The following is a 25,118-nucleotide window of genomic DNA, read 5'->3' on the forward strand; positions in this document are numbered from 1 at the left end:
TTGTTGCATTTTTTAATCACCAAATGTCTCTTTTTGTAATCCGAGGAATGGATGTTAATCATGTTCCTATCATTCATTTCTTAAGTGAAAGATATGTTTAAACTGATCATAAAAGAGGAACTATTTTGTACGCTACCTATGGGTTATTGATGCTGGGAGCGTTATGTGAAGCCTCTAAGCTATCTTGGTGTGCATCCTTTATAATCAGAAAAAGTTTGTCTTCTGTAGATCCATCTCAAGAGTTATGCTAGGAGAAAAAGATTTTGTATAAATTGATATCAGGTCTTCACTCCTCCATATCAATTCATATAGCTGCTGATTATCTACTTGATGAAGCTACAAATTTGGTAAATCTCATGTTCCTCTTTTCATTGGTAGCTAATTTTCTGTTTGAAAGAAACATTTGCATTGCTTTCAAGGAATTAATACAGTTTATTGCATATTTGAGCATGTAGGTAGATTGCAGTTTTGTTTTTCGTTTTACAGCCTAAAAGTTTTAATGTTCGGTATAATGAACCTTGTAGAATGAAGTTAGTATTTTTTATGCACAAATAATGTGGATGTAGGCTAATCTTGAAGCCAACTACATTTTTTTGCAACATCTATGTGTGTTACTCTAATAAGAAATATCTATTTAAATATCTAACTTCTTTCTTTCTCTTTGATTATTCCAGTGGGGCAAAAATCTTAGTTTGATGTATGATCGAGTCCTAAAACACCCCGATCGTGTCACAAATTTGTATTTCACTTTTCTCTTTGTCTTGCGAGCAGTAACCAAAGTGAGTACAAAATGTCCTGGTTTAAATTCATAAACAGTACATCCATGTATGGATCAATCTTGATATTTCTTCTTTTAGAAATTCTAGTTAATAACATTCTTGATGCAATCTACAACTGAATCCCACTTTAGGCTTCAGATTATCTGGAACAGGCTGAGTACGATACTGGTAATCCTAACGAGGACCTTAAGACACAATCCTTGATAAAACAACTACTTTACAACCCCAAGCTTCAATCTGCATGTCCAGTTCCATTTGATGAAGCTAAGCTGTGGAAAGGTCAAAGTCTTGCATAACTAAATTAGATGTGTTTAAAAAGGTTAACTTTTATTTATAAATTTTATTTACCCTAATAATTTACCATAATAATAAATCATTTCATCTCTTTTTTTTCAAAACCTTAAAAATAACTTTATACAATTATCAATGAACTTTTAATTTTATTTTTTAAGCGCTTTTTTTTTTTAAATGTCAAACTGGCTAAGTCTATTCAATCTTGAGAAAATCTATTAAGAATTTTAAAAAAATAATTAAAATGATGTTTTATTATTTAAAATTATTGAAATAATAATTTAATTTAACTAATAATATATAACCTATAGGCCAGTCCTTTAAAATGTAGACCTATGACATATTTTTTAAATAAACCTTTTTACCTACTATAATTTATTGAATATAGTAGTAACCAAGAGCTGACGTAGGTTGAGTTGTAACTCCTAGTAAGACATTTGACCAATTTACCTATTTACACCGAAAGGGCTAGCTGATAAAGGTAAAAATTTGAAATTGGGGTTAGACAATTTCATGTTCTTTATTTTGGTTGGAGACTAATCTACGTGCTTCCTGGTTTGGCTGCAGGGGGAGAATAGGATGCACGTGCTCATTGCTCCTTTGAGTCTAGATAGAGAGCAAGGTACATAGTCATCATAGGACGGAAATTGCAACACGCCAATAATAACTAATCGTCTATAATTGTTGGGTATTGAAATGACATTTATAAGGCCCTCGTTTAAAATTGTTTAAAGCATTTTTGTGAAGAAGACACATTACTTGTAACGGATTAAGCATAACTAAATTAGATTATGACATCTCAATGGATGCTTTAGCATATAAAACTTACACCCTAACAAAAATAAAAAGCCATGAATGTTAAGATATCCAAAGTTTTCCTTTCCCAATCTTGCAGAACAAACCTGTTCAGCAGCTACCTTAACATCGAACTCTACTGGGTTTATTTAATACTGGTTCATTTCAGTATTGACTATTTTTCATTAGTATATACAAAAAGAACCAACAGATTGATACCTGATTTCAGCACCACTTGAAATACCTACAAATAGTTAACATTAATTCTTCGGATGATATAAGCTTTTGATTATCCCTATTATGACAAATAAAGAACTATATCCAATCAGTGACTTTATCAACTATGCTTGCATAAGAAAATCATTATCAAATATCAACACATCATTCGAACAGATCATGCTTATCAGGTCACCAAAAAAAATACACCTCTAATACTTGTAATTCGAGATATAACATGAAAGAACCTATTAATTTGACCATAGATAAAAACGCAGCAAAAAGTGAACTATGGCAATCACATAAATGACAAGTTTTGTGCCCTTTTCACTTGTCCTCCTCGTATACATATACATTCATGAAACCAGTCAAATCTTGTATGGGAAAGACAGTTCTTGACTTCAATTTAACCATTGCAGGCCGCAACATCACATACACGAACAATATTTTCAAGCACCAGCAACTGATAATGGGTCAAGTAATGTTCCTTTTAACAAAAAATATTATAATGTGATGAGTATCACTTCTTATCTGTTGTAACGCCCACAACAACATTGCTCACCTGTGACATTTCAAATTCTTATAAGTAAATCTTGCTTAGCACAAAATCACGGAAGAATTAGTGAAATGCAGTAGAAAATATATATATCCAAAGCTAACCAAAAAAGAAAAGAAATAGTAATTACCAATTTCCCACTTGAATCAACAGACATAGGATTTTCTACTACGACAGTTAGGCCCTGAGACTGGGACATAGAATCAAATATATATTCATTAGATATCAGAACAGGAAACCATCAATACGTATTATGAATAATCATCAAAAGAAAAAGTGAAAAGCATACTGTTGAAGCAGAAGATACTGTTCCAGAGTTGGTTGTTCCATTAGGTCTTGATCCAGGAATGGGAAGCCTTCCATTGGTCATCTATAAAAGGCATGAAGGAGAAACAGAAGCCGTGAAAAGGTAGAAAAAAATCAGCTAAACAAAGAATACAAAAGATTCTAATCATATTTCCAAGATTTCATGTCATGTAACAAGTAATAGGCACAGAGAAATCTGGAGTTGTGCCTGATTTTGGATCAGATGCAAGCCCCTAGGGCATAAAAGTGGGTTGTAGCCCTTTATAGGCTCCAATCTTTTAGGTTGGATCCCGTCCCCGATAATGTTCATGAGAATAACCTACTTGAATGGCCAAGCTTATATATTATGGGCAGTGATAACTAGAAAAATACCAAAAGCCTAAATGTCTTCAAAGTTACGTATATATGAAAGCTTTTCCTATTAAAAGAATACAGATCATACCATTTAAGTAAGTACCTACATGAAACATGCCCCAACCTGTAATAAATCTTTTAGTTCTTTCCCATTTATCACATCTTCCTTTTCTATATATCCAGTTTCTACAAGGTGGAGATAATACTAATAACTGCAGAAGCTACCCAACAATTTCAAGTATTTAATCAAATCACTTAAGGTTCATATTTAATAACAGCTTCCAAAAGTTTCTGTGTCTTATGTTTGAGCTCTACAACATTCTCGAGCACCAAATTCAGTAAACAGCCCCCTAGCTTATCTTTGGATTGATAGAAGTAAGAATAAATGGAAGGGGAAAGAAAGTAAAGGTTTCTAACTCTACTCTATTTTATTTTTTTTAAAAAGGAAAAAATATTAGACACTTCCTGAACTTCATCTCATTTTGAAGAAGCCATCATGAACTTTTTCTCAATTTGAAAGTTCATGGAAGCTACTTCAAAATGAGGTGTTCTGGGTTTTTTTTGCATTTTTCCCAGGACAAAAAAAAAAAAAAAAACAAATGGAAGTGAAAAGGTCCTCACTCTCCCAATTCAACCTTGTGTTTGAAAGAAGTGGGGCATTCATCCTTGGCATAACTCATCAGTGAAACGGGAAATCACAATCGATATGATTCCAATAGTACCAAAAGAAATAACTGACTTTATTATCAATGTGGAGACTCGCTTCAAAAGGAAATTTAGAACAGAAAGCAACACTAAACTACCCAGAGGGTTCCCCGGTAGAATCACTCTCCTCACCTGTCACTCAATTCATGAAAAAACCCGTGCCTCTCCCCAGCCTACCTATTTATCACTAAACTACCTGATGACTAACTACCTAGTAATAGCAAATAAACTATCTAATAATAATAACTAAATTATTAATAAGAAACTAAATCATTATCTTATCCTAGTATCAAATAATAACAAACTACTTAGCCCCATCGGCCCATCCTGATTATTATCCAACTCCTCTGTAACAAACTCATCTCCTGACCATTGGTATTAAAACGTAGTGTCAACTAGGTAGAAGCGGACGTTTTTACGTTTCTAGGTCAAAAAAATGTGTTGAAACAGTGGTAGAAACGGAAAATGAGTTGAATTGGTTGAAATGACGAGTTTACCGAGTCAACTTAGTATTTTTTTTCAATGAAAAAAAATCAGCTTTTGAAGTGAGAGAAAATCGCGGTCCGTATTGGTGAAAATGGCAGATGAAAAGCAAGTGGAAGTAAAAAAAAGCAATGGACTATATGGTCAACCTTGAGAGCAAGCAAAAGAGTGACGGAGAAAAGCAAGGCATGAGCTATCAAAGCTTGGAGGGATTTGGCCACTCTTCTCCAACTCAACACTTTCCTCCGAACCAGCATTTTCCCAGAAACTAATAGCAGAGAAAGAGAGAGAAAATGACGAAGGAGAAGCACTAGCTGACACAAACAGAAAAACATGTATCTCTCTCTAGCTCTGTGTGAAGTAGTAAGAGATTAAACGTTAAAGAAACTGAAACTGAAATAGAAAATACCGCAGATGATGATATGAAAATTCCTCGGAGTTTGCAAAGAGAGTGACTTTAAAACAAACTGTTCCTCCCTCAGCATTACCATTGACCTTTTTCTTTTTCTTGTTATTCTCTCTCTCTTCCTTCACTTCACGCCAAAGCAATGTTTTTATCCTATTATCTTTATGTTTTGTGAGAGGAAATATTTTTAATGGACGAAAATACCCGTAATGTTTGGTTATGCAAAGTTGTAGAACCACCAAAAATTGAAAAAGAAAAAAAAGTTGTTCAACCAAGAATTTTATAAAGATATTTATATTTATATATTGCTTATAAAGGTAATGGAAGCAACCTGAATTAAACATAAGCCTTTTTTTAAAATAAAGTGTTTCAATCTTTTATAATTTTATTACCTTGGTGTTTTGATTTTAATATGTATAATGATGACTGAGTTTGAACTTAATTTTTATTTCTTTTAGTGTTTGGACTTAAATTTGTGATGACTTATGTATTGGTGTGTTTTGGTTTTATATATGTTGGATATATATATATATTTTTTTGTACGTAGTAAACTCTTACTTTTCGTTTACAGACTATGTTTTAACAACATTGCTCCTGACTTGTTGGATTTCTCTGCATTGCCGAGACTGATCCCGAGTTCTGGTCTTGTGCCTTTGCTGCCTCCTGCTATACAACATGCTTTAAGGCCTCGTTAAATTCACAATAGGAGGCTGATATGAATCATAGTCAACTCATCACTAATTCATCATTGTATGACTCATTGGTAAAAAGTAAGTCCCAGCAAAGTCATCGGATGGCAAGATGAGCTTGGTTTGGCCTGAATCCACTAGGAATGGACCAATTTGGAGGAGAATCTGGTGGTGTGGTTGTCAGCTGGAAAGCTCACAGGAAAATTTGTTGCATGGCAGTAGACGGTGGAGAGGAGGCTGCTAGAATGATAACACAATGGTCGGACGGACTGGCAACAAGAAAAGTCCACCGATTAAGAGAGCAACAACACTAACAATGGCGTGGAGCAGAAGTAGAGGGTGCCAAAAGGAAAACATGACAAGAGAGAACTAATCTGAAGGAAGAAAATAAGTAAGCAAATAAGAGGTCCAGATTTTAGGGAACTTGGGATGTGACGGGATATGTTGAGGAGAATGGTACCTCTCTAATATCATGTTGACATTACATAGATTTAGGTAAGGAAGGAAGAAAAGAGACTTTTCGGAAATATATTAGCTGATGAATTAGTAGTTGTTGTTTTGGTTTCTTTAGTACCTTTAGTAGTTCCTATACCTGTCATGTTCCTCAGATTATTTACAAGTGGTATTCAATCCTTGGAATGAAAAAGAATTCCGAATCAGCTTTGTCTACGAACAATGAAGCTATAAGTAATGCAACTAGGAATCTCCGGCTTTCGTACTTTGGTGGGTTTTCGAGATCTTTTCGATGGCCTATGTTGTGTTGAAGGGATATCTATATGATCCGATCGATTGCGTAAAGCGCGCGGTAGTCTGACGAGAATAATATTCTACAACTAAGAATTCATTTATTTGCAATCCATGCATAATATCATGAAAAATGGATACAAATTTTTGGCTACTACTTAGTATTAGTATCGGCAATAGGTCTGAAAAAGTATCTAAAAATATGAAATTTAGATATTTGTACCCTGTCGAAGTAGTTAGACAAAAAGAGAAGAAATTTGGACAAAATAAAAAGTAACTTGGACAAAAAGAAACAAAGTGACTTAGACAAATCTAATATCAAATTGATATTAATTTGATATGAAGGATGTGTTACAAAAAAAGTAATAACCCGCATTTATACTAATAGTAGACTTCTAATCATAATTAATTAAGAAAAAACCAAATCATGAAATATAAGGGAATACGGAAACCAATCCTAGGATATCTATCATCTAAGAATCTAAGATATTCTAAACTTGTAAGATATAATCATGATATTCAAGATGTCCTCTAAATATTCTAACAATATCAAAACACCAAGTAGAATTATAACTTAAAGACGTAAGTATCAAGATCCACTAAATTGTACAGTGAAATTTATAAAATAAAATGCAGCATTGATAGATTAAAAAGATCAACAGTTTATTGAAAAAATACAAGCACATGAAAACAAACTTGTTAGAACCCACTCCTTCGATTTTTCTCATGAGTGATTATCATTTACATTTACTCTCTAATATGCACCCTTCATGTGAAATGATCCAAATCCAAGATATACAATATCCTATGCCTTTATGCAGCATACAAAAAGTGAGTAACTACTCCCCCTCTTCCCAAACAAACTTCTAAGTGGAGATGATTTCTAATTTTTCTATGTTGCCCATTCAGACGTGTTCCTTTCTTCCACAAAGCAGGAATATAAGGGAGGGGTTTTTCATTAAATTATGATGTTTTTGAATCTGAGATCGAGTATAACCGGAGCATCTTGGTTCGCTTGACAGTTTTAGATAATAGAGAGAATATATCAGTTTTAAAACTTCAAAAAGCGACCTACAAATCACAATTTCCTGATCTTTAAAAAAGTTCTACAATTTCAAAATAGAACAAGAACCAATTTGATTTCCTATTTTTCAAATGCAATCAATCTAAAATTTCTAGCTACAAACTTATCACAAATGGATTCTGATTGACAAAAAAGTAGTGTACAAAAGAAAAAGTGTTAAGAAACCAATCATATAATTGCAACAATAAAGTGAACATGACTGCAGAAAGCCACTTAAATTTACAGTATAATGAACCCCGGATCATACAACTCAATCAAATTTTAATTTATAACTTCTGAAGCATTTGTGAAAATAGAAAGTGAATGTAATAATCAATATCAATGATATTGATGTATACTTACATTGACATTAGTAATATAGTTACAAACTGCACATTTGACTGATGGAGCTCCATAAGGATACATGAGTGTTGTCCGGCAGTTCACACAATGGATATGGCTGACTTGATTAGATTCTTTTTGACACAGACATTAAGCCCATAAAGAATAAGTCAGTTAACAATTTAAGCAAATAATTGATTAATAAGCATCAAGTATTACAGTAAACAAGGAAATTATCATTTTAAAGAGATAAAACGAAGAAAATTGAATCAAATTAAATGACACTTCATAAACACCCAATTCAACATCCTGTAGCTTAAGCAGCAGGATTTTATGGATATAATACCCTGATTATAGAGCTTTGTGGATTATAATGGCAGCATTCGCTAAAACAAACTGTCATCAAGGATAAAATACAGAATCAAATTAACAGTAATCTGGATTTCAGGCTTATAATCATATCCAAATGAATCTGGATTTTGCTCTTGTTTTGTGGTTTTTCAGGTTGTGACCTACGTCGAATTACTGATTTGTTTGGGTTGTTTTCCTTGATTACTAGCTTGAAAAAAACAAAAGAGTGATTTAATGGCTTAAACTACCTAGACACTTGCACTAAACCTAGACATAATAATACATGTTTCCAACAACTACAATGCATAAAAGTACTTACAATGACTATAATTCCTGGTTGCAATATTAGATTTGGTAATACAAGTTTTCACTTTCGGTCTGCATGCAGAAAGCAAGTCATTTCATTAAGCTGATATTAGCATATAAATGCTTTGTAATTGGTTTACTTTATGTATTACTGTACACTGTTAGTTAGTTGCTGTGTATTCGTTCTTCATAGAGTGTGTAACACCTAATCAGTTCTCATATAGTTAGTTTGTTGTCAGAGTTTGTTAGATGTAAATGATTACACTGACTCAAAGTACAGTAAAACATAAAGTAAACCAATTACAAAGTATTTACATGCTAATAGCTGATTTGGGTCATTGATTGGTATTGGTTGAAATAAAAATATAAGAAGAACGTAAAGGTGGATGATAGTACAGTTAACCTCAATTTACATAATTTACTTATAGTTGATAGCATCAGCTATGTATCAAAGCCAGCTCAAACTAATTTTGCCTTGCCATCTGAATCTTTTCCTAGTACTGCAGAGTCAATAGTAGCATTGCAAGTGGCCAAAAGAAGAAACTACCAAAGATTAGGGTTCAGTTGGGAAATATGCAACTTTCACCAGAATAATAAAAACGATAATAATAATAATAATAATAATATAAAATATTATTATTATTATTATTATTATTGCAGGTTAGGTTCTAAGAACTAATGAGGGGGTTTAACTCAGAATATTGACACTAACAAGGGTAAATCTGGCATTAGGTGCTTCCTAGGGCAGTTGACCAGAATTATTTATTTAATAACGTATGTGGCTGTGGTAGTTTATTAATGATTTTTGTGATTTAACGTAAAGAATTATGACCAGAACAATGCTCTGCCTTGGGAATAGTCAGAACAAAGTTATAAACTTAAAATGGTTGGGAATTTAACAGAAAGCTATGGAAAATCAGTTAATCACAAGGTTTGCATTTAATTTTGTTCATTTGCTGTTACCTAGATATCAGGTTTGATGGATGCTTATTGTATTTACTTTTGTAGTTGTTAAAGATATAAAAACCATTCATGAGCCTTAACAAAAACAACTTAAGCTTTAAGGGAAGTTAGAAGTTAATATGTTATTAGAGTCTTTATGACCAAGTGATCAATAGTTTAATCCTTGTCACTCCCTTTTTCTATATAAAACTGAATTTCAGCACAAGGTAGAGAGTGAGCCTATGTATTATCCATGCTTCAAGCCCAAATGGTTTTAGCACAAAGGAGTGTGTTGGAGATATAAAAACCATTCATGATCCTTCACCAAACAATTTAAGCCATTAGCAGTTTTGGTCGTTGCCAGCAGTCTACAAATACTTGTTTGAATATGATGTACAAACAGCTGGTTGCATTCTTGAGCATCACAAACACATCAATATATGGCTTGGAACGTACACAGGAAGGGTAAAGACAAAGAGGACAAGAGGAAAGGAGAAAAGGATCCCCTTGCCGCCTCCCCTACTGAACCCCATTCCAGGATTTGGGATCCCCATCAATGAATTATGCATATTCAATAATCAAACATACTAACAAAACATTACCATAGTTGCAAATAAGAAATGTAAATAGTTATATAGCAAAACAACATGTTGTACAACCAAATTCATTTTGAACTAATATGCTGCACATAACTGGGGACAGAGAAATAAAGTGTACCTGGTACAAGGTTTACAGTGTGACAGCAGGAACATCTCACACTTGTAGCTCCACGTGTGTACATTAGCAATATCCTACAGCCTCCACAATAAAGTTGTGACATTTCCATTCCTGCAGTGGCATTAGGAAATTAAAAGTTCTTAGATGTAAGCATCCAGTTGAAGTCCTACAACATGTGATATTTAATCCAGCTGCATAGTTTCTTTCTAGTCTATGCTCTGATGAGCCCACATCACAAGTTTATTCTAGGAGAACGAGGAATAAGAAGAGAGAGAGAGAGGATGGGGGAATGGTGAATATTCAGGTTGGGCTAAGGAGAGGAAGGAGGGGATCATTGTTTCTCAGGGGTTATCTCTATCATTGGTGTATTTCTTTTCTTTTCTACAACTTTCTGTTAGTGTGTATAGAGGGCTTAAGCTGAAATCAACGAGCCAGCCTCCATTCTCTGTACACATTATCAGAAAGCAGAATAAAAGAAAAGAAATACACAGAAATGATAGAGATACATCCCTTTTATAGGACTACATTAGAACTTTACTGACAAGCAAACAATATTTTAGAACATTATCAACCCGTGTAGTATCCTAATAATACTTTAATTGTAGATTAAAATTAAAATGGTGTAAGATACCCCCAGAGCTTATGATAACAATTGAATTGAATTATTTTATAGAACTCAAGTTCAATTCAGTATAAAACAAAGGTATTATTGAGTTAATTTTTCCCTTGGAATAAAACCTGGAAATATTTTTCCAATATGAATAGTTTAAGGAAAAGTAACTCTTTTTTTCTCTCATCATAGAAGAACCAACATACCTTGGTTAATGTGAAAGAACCTAAATGCAAGTCAATAAGTCATATATTTCTGTTTCCATATTAAACTTCCACAATGCATATCCAGTTAGTAACCAATATTTCCATGCCTAAGATGGTTTAAATTACTGTGAAAACTAGAAAATAACTACTTAATCCAAGTGAACAATCAAATGAAATTCAACACACTAAGCACGGAGCAAGAAAGTAGCTTTACTCTTGAAATATAACAGAAACAGCAAAGGGGCATACCAGGAGGAGGAACAGAGGTAATCGTGTTGCACAATGCACAGCAAACATTGGTAGCTCCTCTAGGGTAAACCAAGATGCTCCTACACCCATTGCACACAATTTGGCTCCGCATAGCTGCAAAGTTACACCATGAGACTCAACCAAAATTAACAACAACAGCCATCTATGTGCCATATAACCTAATCTTATACAAGTTTCATTTGTAACGCACATAATTGAAATATGGAACAAAAACGAAATTTCAAAAATAATAATAATAATAAGTAATAGAAAATAAGAGAAAATTGATGGTGTTTAACGTGCAAGACATTAGGCACAAATAACCAAGAAATCCAAAAGAGTGAAAATCTGAAGGGTATGAGAATACCTGTGGTGCAATAAAATCGATTCAGAAAACGAACAAGAAGGTTGAGTGGAGAAAACGAAAGGATTCGAGGTGTTTTCGATTGTTCGTTACGATGAGAAATTGGGACGTCGATTTCTGCTACCAATTTTTTATTTGGTCTTCAAATTCAAGTTTTGCAGCAACAGCATCAACTTGTTCAACGTTGTTCCATACGCGTATTACGAAGCTTCTTCCCCATTTTCAACTTTTTATGCATCTAATTAATTAACCTAATTATAATTTGTCATTTTAAATCTGTTGATTTCTCTCTTTTTTGGAGTTACCCAACCCTAATTATCTCTTTGAGACGAGTTGGCTCCCTCCGGTATCCCCACGAGCTTCGACTCTTTGAGCCGACTATGGGACTAATCCGGAGTGCGGGGAACAGTGATAGCTAAAGGTTCAGCCCCCTCCCCAAGAATGTATTCAGCGGGAATCGAATCTGTTGATTTCTCTTAATCAATGCTTATAATTTATTAAGTTAAATTTATTAATTAATTAATAAATCATAATAAATTATAATTATTAATTCACGAAAATAAGAACTTAGATCTAAAATTATATTTCTAAAATTACAAGTGTTTTCATTTTCAAAAATAAAAACATTTCCAAAAAAAAAAATTACTAGCGTTTTCCCCTTTCTTTTATCTGATGCACAAATAAAAATATGAAGATCATATGACCGTATGAAAAGAATATATAGAAAAAAAATATAACACCACCAGCGACAGTGAAGAGCCGCAACCTAATTTTTTTGGAGTTACCCAACCTTAATTATCTCTTTGAGACGAGTTGGTTCCCTACGGTATCCCCACGAGCTTCGACTCTTTGAGCCGGCTATGGGACTAATCCGGAGTGCGGGGGAACAGTGATGGCTAAAGGTTCAGCCCCCTCCCCAAGAATGTATTCAGCGGGAATCAAACACATATCCAACCCCACTAACTCAGCGCCAAGTTACCAACTGAGCTGCACCCATTGGGTGCCACAGGCTAATTTTTTAAATTTAGTTATGTTTTAAACGTAATTAAATAATCGTAGCTAGACTGTGACAACCAATGTTGTTAAAACGTAGAGTCTATATAAAAATGGTAGGGGTGAGCAAGAACGTAAAATCGCAAAACGTAAACGAAACGTAAAAGTTTACTAACGTATTAAAAATAGAATATATATCCAACATATATAAAACCAAAATCCACAAATATGTTTATTTTATAAGAATGTCAATTTTAATCTTTGTTTTAATTTATATAGAATAATTTTAATGTATTAATTATATAAATTATTAAATTTAAGCTAATTAATGACTAAATATATATATATATATATATTTATTTATTATTACGTGTTATATATATTTGAACTATGCAAAAAAAATAATTCATATTACGTTTCGACACTACGTTTGAACCGTTTCTACGTTTGAACCGTTTCGGCTCAAAATCTATTTCAACTACTGTTTTGACTCAATTTTGGTCATAAAAACGTAGACACGATTCGTTTTTTACGTTTTGACACTACGTTTTCACAACACTGGTAACAACTGAAAGGGATAAATTTAGTATTTATTATCAGCTAAATTTTTTGACATTGGTTTAACAATTTTTCTAGCTCCGCCACTCAGCTCCATATACTTTTATGTGTATAAAAGATAAAACTATTTTCTAGAGCATAAGAAACACCGCTCTCTATTTAATTTTACTTTCCTCTTTTATTTTACTGTTTAATTATGAAAAATGCTAGATTTTTTAATTTATTTTTTACATATAATTTACAGAAAAAGAATAGAAAGGGGGAAATGGGAGAAATGCATGCAACAGCGAACCGATCATTAGACCGGTTCGGGTCAATTATTGTATCGCTCATGCATCGAACCTGATCAAAACCCGGCCAAACCCGGACAAAACAGTGACCCGGTCGGGTTATGCATTTTTATAAATAAATAAAAAATCAAAATTGTTTCATCTTGTTAGAAAAAAAGTAGAACTCTTTTTAACTTCTTTTTTTGTAATTTAATTTCCTAGTATACTCTTCTACAATGATCTCAAATCTCAGCTTCCAGTACTGAAAAAATTTGCGAAACAATAAATTAAAAGAATGTGACATATGTCATTTCAATATAGATGAATTTGAAAATATGAGTTCAATGTCATTGAGAGATATGTTTATCTGGATTCTGAGTTGCAATTCAAATTGACCTAGTAATAGTGTGCTTTTTTATTTATTTGTACTTCATGAACTTGTAAAAGTGTGATTGGGTAATTTTTGAACTTATTTAGTGAACCTTGTTTAACTCATTTTAAATATAGAGAATATAATTAAATTTATATGTTCATATTTATATATTTATATATATCTGGGTCAACCGATTCGACAAATGACCTAGTACCCCGACCAGGTCGATTCCTTGAGTCGGGATTAATTTGCATCCCAATAAGGATAAGTGTTTTAATTGCGAATCCTTTTTTTTTAACCTATTAATTATATTATTAGCTATAAGGATAAGTGTTTTAATTGCAAATCCCTTTTTTTAACCTATTAATTATACTATTAGCTGAAGAACAAGCATGAATCTCAAGCCAATCAAACAAGGCTTAACTTATTTATTCGAACTTTCGTTTATTATAATTGCTTGAATCATTTTTAATCCTTGTTTTTGGGTTATTAGAAGATTTAAATCCTTGCTTAGGTCGCTAATTTACCCTAACTTTTTTTTTATAAAAGTTTACCTTAATCTTGAAATGAGAAAATTTGCGTATAAAAAATGTTAGTAACATTCTTTGACACACTTTTTTAATATACTCATTATTATTAGGTGATATTTATGTAAGCTTCATTAAATAACCATGTTACTTTCTATTTAATGATATTCATATGAAATTTTCTAAAGTGTGTTAAAAAAAAATAAGTCAAATAACATTTTTTTTCTAAAGTAAATAACGTGTTTTTAATATTTGGTTTGCATGTTAAGTTAATCTGTTCTTCTTCTTTTTTCAGAAAAAATGTAAATTTATATTAACCCAAGAGCATGTGCCTAAAATAGATGCATCAATAGGTGCAGTTCAGTTGGTAACTTGGCGCTGAGTTAGTGGGGTTGAATATGTGTTCGATTCCCGCTGAATGCATTCTTGGGGAGGGGCTGAACCTTTAGCCATCATTGTTCCCCGCACTCCAGATTAGTCCCATAGCCGGCTCAAAGAGTCGAAGCTCGTGGAGATACAGGAGGGAGCCAACTCGCCTCAAAGAGGTAATTAGGGTTGGTAACTCCAAAAAAAAAAAAAAAAAAATTAATCTTGTCAATTACATCATTTACAGAAAGAGGGGAATTCTCAAAAAGTAGCAAATTCCTAGCCATCCATATGCAGTAGACAGTGGTGGCTAATGCCAAGCAACACGTTTTTTTTCCAAAAGACTAGAGATTTCTCGTCCATGAATGAGGCTATTAATGGTACCTTGCAGCGAAATTGTGTTCCTTTTGAATGGAAGCCAGTCACAGATGTTACCTTATATGTGAAGAGTAATGCTGCAAGAGAAAAAAAGATGGTCAATGCTCTCTACCTCTATGTTGCAAATATAACAAAAGGAGCCTTTGTTTAGAAACTCAGCCTTATCATTGTAGCAAGCCATAAGATGAATGAGACTTTAGCGGCAAGAGTTGCATTCCACACAACAGGAAACAAGTGTACATAAGGCTTTATGGTGCGGATGTAATAATAGGCATTGCCAGCAAGGAGGTGGTTGTTGTGGACCCAAGAAAGAAACATTTGTTTTGCATCTTCCACATTGCCCTCTCTGTTAATGATCAAATCACAAATGGATGCAATATTTTTTAGGAGAACCGAGTCTGTACCACTGCTGTGGAAGTCCCAAACAGAGCCACCTTTGAAATAATAGTGGTGCAACCAACGAACCCACAAGGAATCCTTCTTTGAATGGAGGTCCCAAAGAAAGAGAGAAAGAAAAGCTTGATTCCAAGATTTAAGACAAAAAAAGGCCTAGACCTCCTTCTTTGAAATTAAAGGCTTCTTTTTGCCCAAGTCAGATTTACCCCATAAGAAATTTCTGCAATGGGCATTGATGCGGTCAAGGGCTAAACTTGGCAGAGAAAAAACTCCCTTCCAAAAGTTGACAATACCCTTGTCTCAAGTCAGATTTACTCTTCAGATCTCGAGATAAATATTCCAAGCAGAGAACAAAAAGAAAAGGAGAAAGAGGATCCCTTTGTCTCAAACCGCGCTGCCCTTTGAAGTGGCTATGGATTGAGCCAAACACAACCACACTAAAGGATGTGGAAGTGACACATTCCATGATCCAGGAGCAAAACTGAGAGGGAAAATCCACGACTTTAAGCATCCACTCAAGAAACTTCCAGTATATAGAATCATAAGCCTTGTGAAGATCAACCTTTAACAAGCATCTAGGCGAAGTCCTCTTACAAAATTTTTTTTGAAATAGCTCTTGGACAAAGAAAATATTATCGATCATGTTTAGGATTTAAGAGCTACGTGTTATTGCCAGAGTCGTGCTTAATGGAATGGAAAGACGATAAGCGAAGGGTCTATAACGGAGCACAAAACTTTAGAAACATTCCAAATCAAATTACATGTAAACTAGTTTATACTTGATGTCAAGATTTAAGCGTCTCACACGTTGTAAGGTATTTCTTCTTTACTTGCACATTGTAACAAAATCAAGATAGATTAAAACATTATATTAATGCTTATTCTCGTTCACAATAGCTGATTAATTATTCTTCAAGCCACAAGTGTGTGGTTTAACCGTTAAAGAGTTAAGTTAGTGCCAAGGGTGGTTTGGATGGGCTTTAAAAGAAAAATTACACATTACTCTTTTTTATATAGATTATACATTACTTTATTTAATACTTTTGTTTAAAAATGTCTAAATTATGTTGTGTTTGAGTTAATATTAAAAAAAAAGTATTTTGATTTTTTTTAAAAGGAAGAAATTTTAATTTGAAAAAAAATTAATTTTTATTTATTTCAAAACCTTCATAAAAGACAGACATAAAAATATCTTTATTTTGGGAAAAAAATTTCTTGAAGAAAATAACCATTCAAACTGACATAAAAAAAATTACCATAGATTTTTTTTTTTTTTTTGGAAATACAAGATTACCATAGATCTTAAATAAATTAACTTTTAAATTAAATGTATTACCATAAAAATTACCTAATAAATGCAAGATATTAAGTAATTTCCCACGACGACGTCAATTTGGAATTTGAAAAAAAAAATACAAGATATTTTAAAAAAAATCATATTGCAAGAGAGAAATAAAATTATCAAAACACTCTTTACTTTATTTTTTAATTTTTTATACTTCCAACAGTTCATCAATAATATGACTAATTTAATTTGAGCATTGTCACGCTTATTAAAGGAGGCAACTTTTCCAAGACTATTTTCTGTGCTCCTGGAATAATTATTGGTCAAAACACTCTTTATTTCAAGAGAAATTATATATATAGGATTAAGATCATTTATAGGCTTTTTGACCCTTTTTCTCTTCATCAATTAAATAATAATCATTTTGCCCCTCTCCCAAAACATTCCACCCATCTGCCTCTGTTTAATCGATTAAACAGTTAAAAAAAGCAAAAAACACAAATTCCACGATTTAATCGATTAAGCCACAGTGCTTAATCGATTAAATAACGTCAGAAACCCTATATCTATATGTCTTGGTCTTATTTCACTTGTACTCATTTTTTACACCAAAGTCTCTCTCGTTTCTCATCTCTAAACTAACCCATCAAGAGGCTATTTCATTCTACCATCTCTGAAGGCTTAATCTTGTGAAAGCATTGTCGTTGCACTTATATATTCCTTTTTTGTTGGCAAAATCCAAACCCAAACTTCAAAAATTTGAACCCTAGTCCCAATTTCATGTGCAAGATGAGCTTAAGTTCAAAAACGTATGTTACAGTGATCTACCACGATGGGAGGCATTTGAAGGTCCCAACGGTGTTCAATTTGAAGAAAAAACGAAAATAATGAAAATTAAACGGGGTACTACATACAACGAGTGCTTAATCGATTAAATAAAGTCAGAAACCCTATATCTACATGTCTTGGTCTCATTTCACTTATACTCATTGTTTACACCAAAACCTCTCTTGTTTCTAATCACTAAACCAACTCATCAAGAGGCTATTTCATTCCACCTTCTCTAAAGGCTTAATCTTGTGAAATCATTGTCGTTGCACTTATATATTTCTTTTTTGTTGGCAAAATCCGAACCCAAAGCCCAAAAATTTGAACCCTAGTCCCAATTTTGTGTGCAAGATGAACTTAAGTTCAAACACGTATGTTACAGTGATCTACCACGTTGGGAGGTGATAAGTCTCTTAATGGAGACTTATAGCATATGATTTAATTGGAAAAAGAAGAAAAAAAATATTTATTTTGCTGTAAAATACCCAAAAAAATATGGAGTTGTTGGATCTTTTGTAGATCAATTGTTAATGGGCTGTAACATTCCATTTTTCAGGCCCATTTTCCTTTTGCATCAGAAATACCCATTAGAGGAAAGAAAAGAAGACAGCATGAGAAAAAAAAAGGGAAGTGATGGGCCGGACTTAAAATACTAAAGCCCAAAAGGAAAGGAAGAAAGAAAAAAAAAAAAAGGAAAGAAGGAGAAGTCTGTAGCAGAAACGTGAAGAAAAGAAAAGAAAACGCAAACCCTAGCGAACCCACATCGTGCAATCAGAATCCACTTCATCCATCCCTAATCCCTGCCCCAAATCGATCCAGAAGGTCATAATATCCTTTGTCCACGGTTCATCTGTCCAAATTGACCCATACCCACAGTCCATGAAGAAGAAGAAATCACGAAAACCCTAGCCACTATTTTTGGATTCAGAAAAAGCCAAACAAAGATCCGTTACTTAGTGGATGCTGGAGCGATTGTGAGAGCACGTCAGTGTACGGGTTGAAGGAACGACAATTCCATCCGATTTGTAAGAGCAGAGGAGTGGAGCACTGTGGGGACCACTCATTTGCAGCGCACAAGCAGCGCGTCATATTGCTGAGCTGGAGAAAAAGAGGATAGTGTGCAAAGAGCCCTATAAAAAGGGAAATAGGAGTGAGTCATGGGTCTCTTTCTCTCTTCTGGTTCTGATTTACCGTTTCTTAGTTTTTGTTTTCTGAACAATTTTTATTTTATTTTAAGTTCTGTTTTGTAATGAGATTCTGGTTCATTTGATGAACTTGATGCATGTCTTTACAGCACTGAGATTGCCGGTTGTTAGGCCAGTGCTGTAATTTTAGTTTTTAGAATTTTTATTTTGTGATTTCTGTAGTTCTCTGTTACTGTTTGTAAGCCTCATCCATATGGATAGTGGCTAACTTTTTAGAGGTTGGGTTTAGGTGATACCCAAACCTCAGTGCTTGTTAAATGTTTGGTTTTCTGGTTTTAATGTTTATATCTCAGTTGTTTAATGCTTTTTCTAATGTTTAAAATTATCTGCATTTTGGCCGAATGTCAGAGGTTTGGTTAGGAGTTAGTTGTTGAGAAACAACTAACTCTGGATTCTGCATTAGACACATGGACTTAGATGAGAAATCATCTAAGGGATCTCATTTCAGAAATGAAGGAGTCCTCATGTAATATTGGACCTGAGTCTCAAGAGTCCTAATCTCACTTGGCATAGAGATATGGAAGTGGGATACTTTGGGATAAAATAATTTTTAAGAGATTAAAATTAACAATACAGTTCTGTTAACTGAGAATCTTAGGATGAGCTTTTTGTTAATCAAATTATTTTTCAAGCACTGTGGGGAAGGAGAGCCAGAACTCAACCCACCTTTTTAAACTTCTTTATCAACTCAGATTTCTAATTTCCTTTGTTATTTCATATTTCAATCTCTGTTCTGTTTCCAATTTTAAATACAAAAAAAGAAAAGAAAATTCTTGTCACATCTGTCATTAAATTTGCTTCATTCTTACTCCTTATTTTATAACTTAGGAAAGTAATTCAGAAAAAATTTAAAAGAAAAGTGAACAGTAGTATTTTAGATCCATTCTAGATTATTTTTACCTTACAATTTTTATTTCTTTTATTTTCAAATAGTAACTCAGTTTTAAGCAATTACAAATTTTAGTTATTTCAAAACGCCAACGATCCTTGTGGGAACGATAACTGGGACTTATAACAGCCCTATATTACTTGTTGTCGCGTATACTTGCGCGCATTACTTGCACAACTGTTAGCAAGGCAACAAGTTTTTGGCGCCGTTGCCGGGGATCGAAGCGTATATGATCAGATTTCTGTGTGATTGCTATTCTTGAACTGCTTCTGTTTGCTATTTTTAGTGTAGCTCATTTGAATTCTGTTTCAGTTTGTTTAGTTATTAGTTCTATAGTATCTTGAATATTGGTAGTTTAAAATCTGTTCTGTTCATATTCTGTTTATTGTATGTCATTTAATTTTTTTTTAGTTTCATTTTTATTTTAATTATTAGTTCCACCTTGTGTGAGGGTGAGTTGTTACTGCCTTATAAAGCCGTCAGGCTGTGAACTGTCTTGGGACTTTTCTGCTTGCAGGTTCTTGTGTGTTTATTTTTTGCTTGTTCTGCATAAAAGTTGGTTAGTAATCTAGGTGTTTTAGCTAAGTCAGGTTTACCTGTTTTAGTTAAAAGGGGTGCATGAGTGCAACTCCACACCCGTTCATATATTCAATTGACCCTGAACCTGAGAGGACATTTAGAGTTAGGAGAAGAGCCCAGAAAGCACATAGGCAAATTCCACTTCTAGAAATTGAAGAAATGGAGGATTTAGGAAGTGTAAATGGGAATGATGGGGTAGGAGGACCTGCAAGGATAAGGGAACCACCTGTCATAAATGATAATGATAGGTCCATGATGGACTTCATCATACCTGTGTTGGATGAGTTAGATCCAAGCATCGCCCAACCTGTGAATGGAGTGCCCTTCAAATTAGAACCGGTGATGTTCACCATGCTTCAAAACATGGGGCAGTTTCATGGGTTGTTGATGGAAGACCCACACAAGCACCTTAGAAATTTCATAGAAGTGGCCAACACTTTTAGGAATCCTAACATCTCGGATGATGTGTTAAGATTGAAGCTCTTCCCTCATTCACTGGCTGACAAAGCCAAAGAATGGTTGAACTCCCTTCCATCCAACTCTATAACCAATTGGCACACCCTTGCTGAGAAATTCATTATGAAATTTTCCCCCTCTAATAAGATAGTGCAAACTAGAGGTGATATTGCTAACTTCATGCAGAGGGATGGAGAGACACTAGTGGATGTGTGGGAGAGGTACAAGAACCTTCTTAAGCAATGCCCAAATCATGGTTTGCCCTCTTGGGCAGTGTTACAAACCCTGTACAATGGCCTAAATACTCAAAACAGGGCCTTGGCAGATTCTGCTGCTAATGGCATGTTTATGACTATGTCCTTTAACCAAGCCCATGAGTTGTTAGAACAAATGACTCAAAATTATGCCCAATGGCCTGAAGAGAGAAATCAGCCAAGGAGAGTGGCTGGTTTACATGAGATAGACCCTGTAACAGCTCTTTCAGCCAAGTTTGATGCACTGTCCAATTTAGTGAGAACCCAAGGACAAACCATTGAGGCAAGATTATCCCAATCCCAAGTTCCTGCACCTCAAATACCTGTGACCCAACCTCAAGTTAATGCAATAAACACAAGTGTAACTTGTGTTTGCTGTGGTGGGCCCCATTTGTATGATAGCTGCCCATCCAACCCAGAATCTGTGTTTTATGTGGGAAACCAAAATAGAAACCAAAATATTTTTCCCAATAACTTTAACCAGGGATGGAGGCAGAACCAACAGCCTCAATATTTTCAAGGGCAGGGGCAGCAAGCTGGTCCTTCTAATGCCCAAACAAAAATACCTTTTCCTACCCAGAATTACCAACAAACTTCAAGGCAGCAAGCTGTTGTTCAACCTAGTGAGATGCCTATTGCTCCATCCTCTTCTTTAGAAGCTTTGTTAAGGGAATATTTGGTTAAGAATGAGACCAAGCAAAACAGCTTGGAAGCTGTTGTGCAAAGTATTCCAGCATCCCTAAGGAACATAGAATCCCAACTAGGCCATTTAGCAAACACTATGAATACCAGACCTCCTGGTACCTTGCCTAGTAACACTGAAGAGCCTAGGAGAAATAAAGAGCAATGCAATATGATAGAGCTTAGAAATGGCAGATCTGTAAATCAGCCAGAAGCTGTGGTTAGACCTTCCACATTAAAAAAAAAAAGAAGGGGAGAACATGCAGAAAGAAAAGGATGCAAATTCTGAACCTGTTCAGAATTCTGTTGTTCATAATAGCCCCCAAGGGGTTGTGCACAATAACTCTTCACCCATTTTGGTCGAATCAGACACTCAGCCCTCTATAGATGAGCCTTTAGGGAATAATTCCATTGAAAAACCTACTCAAAAGGGTTTGACCCCTAAGCCAAATAGTGAGACACCTGCTACTTCAAAAAGACCTCCACCACCCTTTCCTCAAAGGTTGCAAAAGCAGAAGCAAGATAATCAGTTTAGGAAATTTCTAGACCTCCTAAAACAGTTGCATGTCAACATTCCATTTGTTGATGCATTGGAACAAATGCCCTCTTATGTAAAGTTCATGAAAGAAATTCTTTCAAGAAAAAGGAGGCTAGAAGAGTTTGAGACTGTTGCTCTTACACAAGAGAGCAGTCAATATCTTCTTAGTAAGATACCTCCTAAACTAGGAGACCCAGGAAGTTTTACAATCCCTTGTACCATAGGAGACCACTACATAGGCAGAGCATTGTGTGATTTAGGTGCTAGTATCAACTTAATGCCTTTGAGTGTGTACAAAAAGCTGAAAGTAGGAGAGCCTAATCCCACCACTGTCACATTACAGTTGGCTGATAGGTCTCTAGTTTATCCGGAAGGGAAAGTAGAGAATGTTTTGGTGAAAGTAGATAAATTCATTCTACCTGCTGATTTTATAATTTTAGACTATGAGGAAGACAGAGAGGTTCCAATTATTTTGGGAAGGGCTTTCTTAGCCACTGGTGGGGCTGTCATAGATGTTAAGGAGGGTGAGTTGGTCATGAATGTGAATGGGGAACAAGTAAAATTTAATATTTTAAAAGCCATGAAATACCCAAGAGACATTGAGGAATGTTCTAGACTAGATATCATTGACTGTGTAGTCAAAGATAAATTTTTGCATGAGTCCTCATTAGACCCTTTACAAAATTCTGGTTTTGAGGGTCTAGAAATCAGTCAAACTGATTCTGAGGAAGTAGTTAAGTGGCTGAATTCTAAAACTGATGTCGTTTGGAAAAATAAAAATTTTGAGTCATTAGAATTGGCCAAGAGAGGGTTAAAAATTCCCAAATCTTCAATTGAAGAGCCCCCTGTGTTAGAACTCAAACCTCTGCCTAATCATCTTAGGTATGCTTACCTAGGAGAAAAAGATACCTTGCCTGTCATAGTGTCCAATCTGCTCACTGTGCTAGAGGAAGAACAGTTGCTGACTGTTTTAAAAAAATTTAAGAGGGCTATAGGTTGGTCTTTAGCAGACATAAAAGGTATTAGCCCTTCTTATTGCACACATAAAATTCTGTTGACTGACCCAACCAGCAGCTCTAGGGAGCAGCAAAGGAGATTGAACCCAATCATGAAAGAGGTAGTCAAAAAGGAAATAATTAAGTGGTTGGATGCTGGGGTAATATATCCTGTTTCTGACAGTAACTGGGTCAGCCCAGTACAGTGTGTCCCTAAGAAGGGTGGGATCACTGTTGTGGAGAATGAAAAAAAAGAATTAATATCCACAAGGACTGTCACTGGTTGGAGAATCTGTATGGACTACAGAAAACTCAATAAGGCCACTAGGAAGGATCATTTTCCTTTGCCTTTTATTGATCAGATGTTAGATAGATTGGCTGGTAAGGAATACTATTGTTTTCTAGATGGTTATTCAGGGTACAATCAAATAGCCTTAGCTCCTGAAGACCAACCAAAGACCACTTTCACTTGTCCCTATGGCATCTTTGCCTTTAGGAGAATGCCCTTTGGATTGTGCAATGCACCAGCCACCTTTCAAAGGTGCATGATGGCAATTTTTACTGACATGATAGAACAATTTGTGGAAGTCTTCATGGATGACTTCAGTGTCTTTGGGGATTCTTATGAAGAATGCCTAAGAAATTTGGAAAAAGTTCTTGAGAGGTGTGAAGAGACAAATCTGGTCCTAAATTGGGAGAAATGCCATTTTATGGTAAAGGAAGGCATAGTTCTAGGACACAGGATCTCTAAAGCTGGTTTAGAGGTTGATAAGGCCAAGATTGACCAAATTGAAAAATTGCCACCCCCTGTTAACATAAAAGGGATAAGGTCTTTCCTTGGGCATGCTGGCTTTTATAGGAGGTTTATAAAAGACTTTTCCAAAACCTCAAAGCCTCTTAGTCATTTGCTGGAAATTAACACCCCATTCCATTTTGATGAGGCTTGTCACAAAGCCTTTAAGGAGCTAAAACAGAAATTAATTTCTGCTCCCATCATAATAGCTCCTGACTGGTCACTGCCCTTTGAATTAATGTGTGATGCAAGTGATTGGGCAGTGGGGGCTGTTTTAGGACAAAGAAAAAATAGAGTTTTTCACTCCATTTACTATGCTAGCCGAACCTTAAATGGAGCCCAACTGAATTATACAGTTACTGAAAAAGAACTGTTGGCTGTTGTATTTGCCTTTGACAAGTTTAGATCTTATTTGGTAGGTACCAAAGTCACTGTATATACTGACCATTCTGCCATAAAATATTTGGTGGAAAAGAAGGATTCTAAGCCTAGATTGATTAGATGGGTTCTTCTCCTTCAAGAGTTTGATATGGAGATTAAAGATAGGAAAGGAACCGAGAATCAAGTGGCTGACCACTTGTCTAGGCTTAATGAAGGGCAGAAAAATGATGTGGGAGTTGAGCAAGCCATTAGGGAAACTTTCCCGGATGAGCAGCTATTTTTAATTACCTCCAACACAACCCCATGGTATGCTGATTTTGCTAACTATTTAGTTAGTGGGGAACTTCCTAAAGAGTTGAGTTACCAACAGAGGAGGAAGTTGGTGCATGACAGTAGGTTTTATTTGTGGGATGAACCCTACATGTTTAAGAAATGTGCTGATCAGATAATTAGGAGATGTGTGTTGGAGGAAGAGAAAGAGGCAATTTTACAGCAATGTCATGACTCACCATATGGTGGTCATTTTGGTGGTCTAAGGACAGCAGCAAAGGTGTTGCAATCTGGTTTTTATTGGCCTACTTTATTCAAGGATGCCAATGTTTATGTCCATAAATGTGATAGGTGTCAAAGGACTGGCAATGTGTCTCGAAGGCAAGAAATGCCTTTGAAGCCAATTTTGGAAATAGAACTTTTTGATGTTTGGGGCATAGATTTTATGGGACCATTTCCCCCTTCCTTCGGGAATCAATATAAAGTTGTGAATCCTTCAAGAAAGGATTGGTCCGTGAAATTAGATGATTCCTTGTGGGCTTATAGGACAGCCTATAGAACACCTTTAGGTTGCTCACCTTACAAATTGATTTTTGGTAAAAATTATCATTTACCCTTAGAGTTGGAATA

The 25,118-nt window shown here is 34.7% G+C and overlaps 1 protein-coding gene, 1 long non-coding RNA gene and 1 other non-coding gene across 3 annotated transcripts; 1 reads left to right on the forward strand and 2 right to left on the reverse strand.

Moving 5' to 3' along the window:
• Positions 1-278: 278 nt before the first annotated feature.
• LOC133300635 (uncharacterized) lies at positions 279-1,004 on the forward strand. The gene is made up of 3 exons (XR_009750084.1): positions 279-347; positions 675-779; positions 911-1,004. It is a non-coding gene; the product is annotated as an uncharacterized LOC133300635 (long non-coding RNA).
• A 1,218-nt stretch (positions 1,005-2,222) lies between these two features.
• LOC133300636 (protein LSD1-like) lies at positions 2,223-11,700 on the reverse strand. The gene is made up of 7 exons (XM_061500212.1): positions 11,478-11,700; positions 11,111-11,224; positions 10,046-10,156; positions 7,751-7,863; positions 2,927-3,007; positions 2,768-2,827; positions 2,223-2,643 (listed from the first exon to the last, which is right to left on the reverse strand). The coding sequence occupies exons 2-7, from the start codon at positions 11,220-11,222 to the stop codon at positions 2,602-2,604; spliced, it is 519 nt and encodes a 172-aa protein (XP_061356196.1). The 5' UTR covers positions 11,223-11,224; positions 11,478-11,700; the 3' UTR covers positions 2,223-2,601.
• A 9,030-nt stretch (positions 11,701-20,730) lies between these two features.
• On the reverse strand, positions 20,731-20,836 carry LOC133300641 (small nucleolar RNA R71). Its single transcript, XR_009750085.1, has one exon. It is a non-coding gene; the product is annotated as a small nucleolar RNA R71 (small nucleolar RNA).
• Between the last annotated feature and the right edge of the window lie 4,282 nt (positions 20,837-25,118).

The sequence above is a fragment of the Gastrolobium bilobum genome, unplaced genomic scaffold (assembly GCF_033153095.1).
Source record: "Gastrolobium bilobum isolate Gb01-03AN ecotype WA unplaced genomic scaffold, APGP_CSIRO_Gbil_v1 utg14646, whole genome shotgun sequence".
Classification (NCBI taxonomy): domain Eukaryota; kingdom Viridiplantae; phylum Streptophyta; class Magnoliopsida; order Fabales; family Fabaceae; genus Gastrolobium; species Gastrolobium bilobum.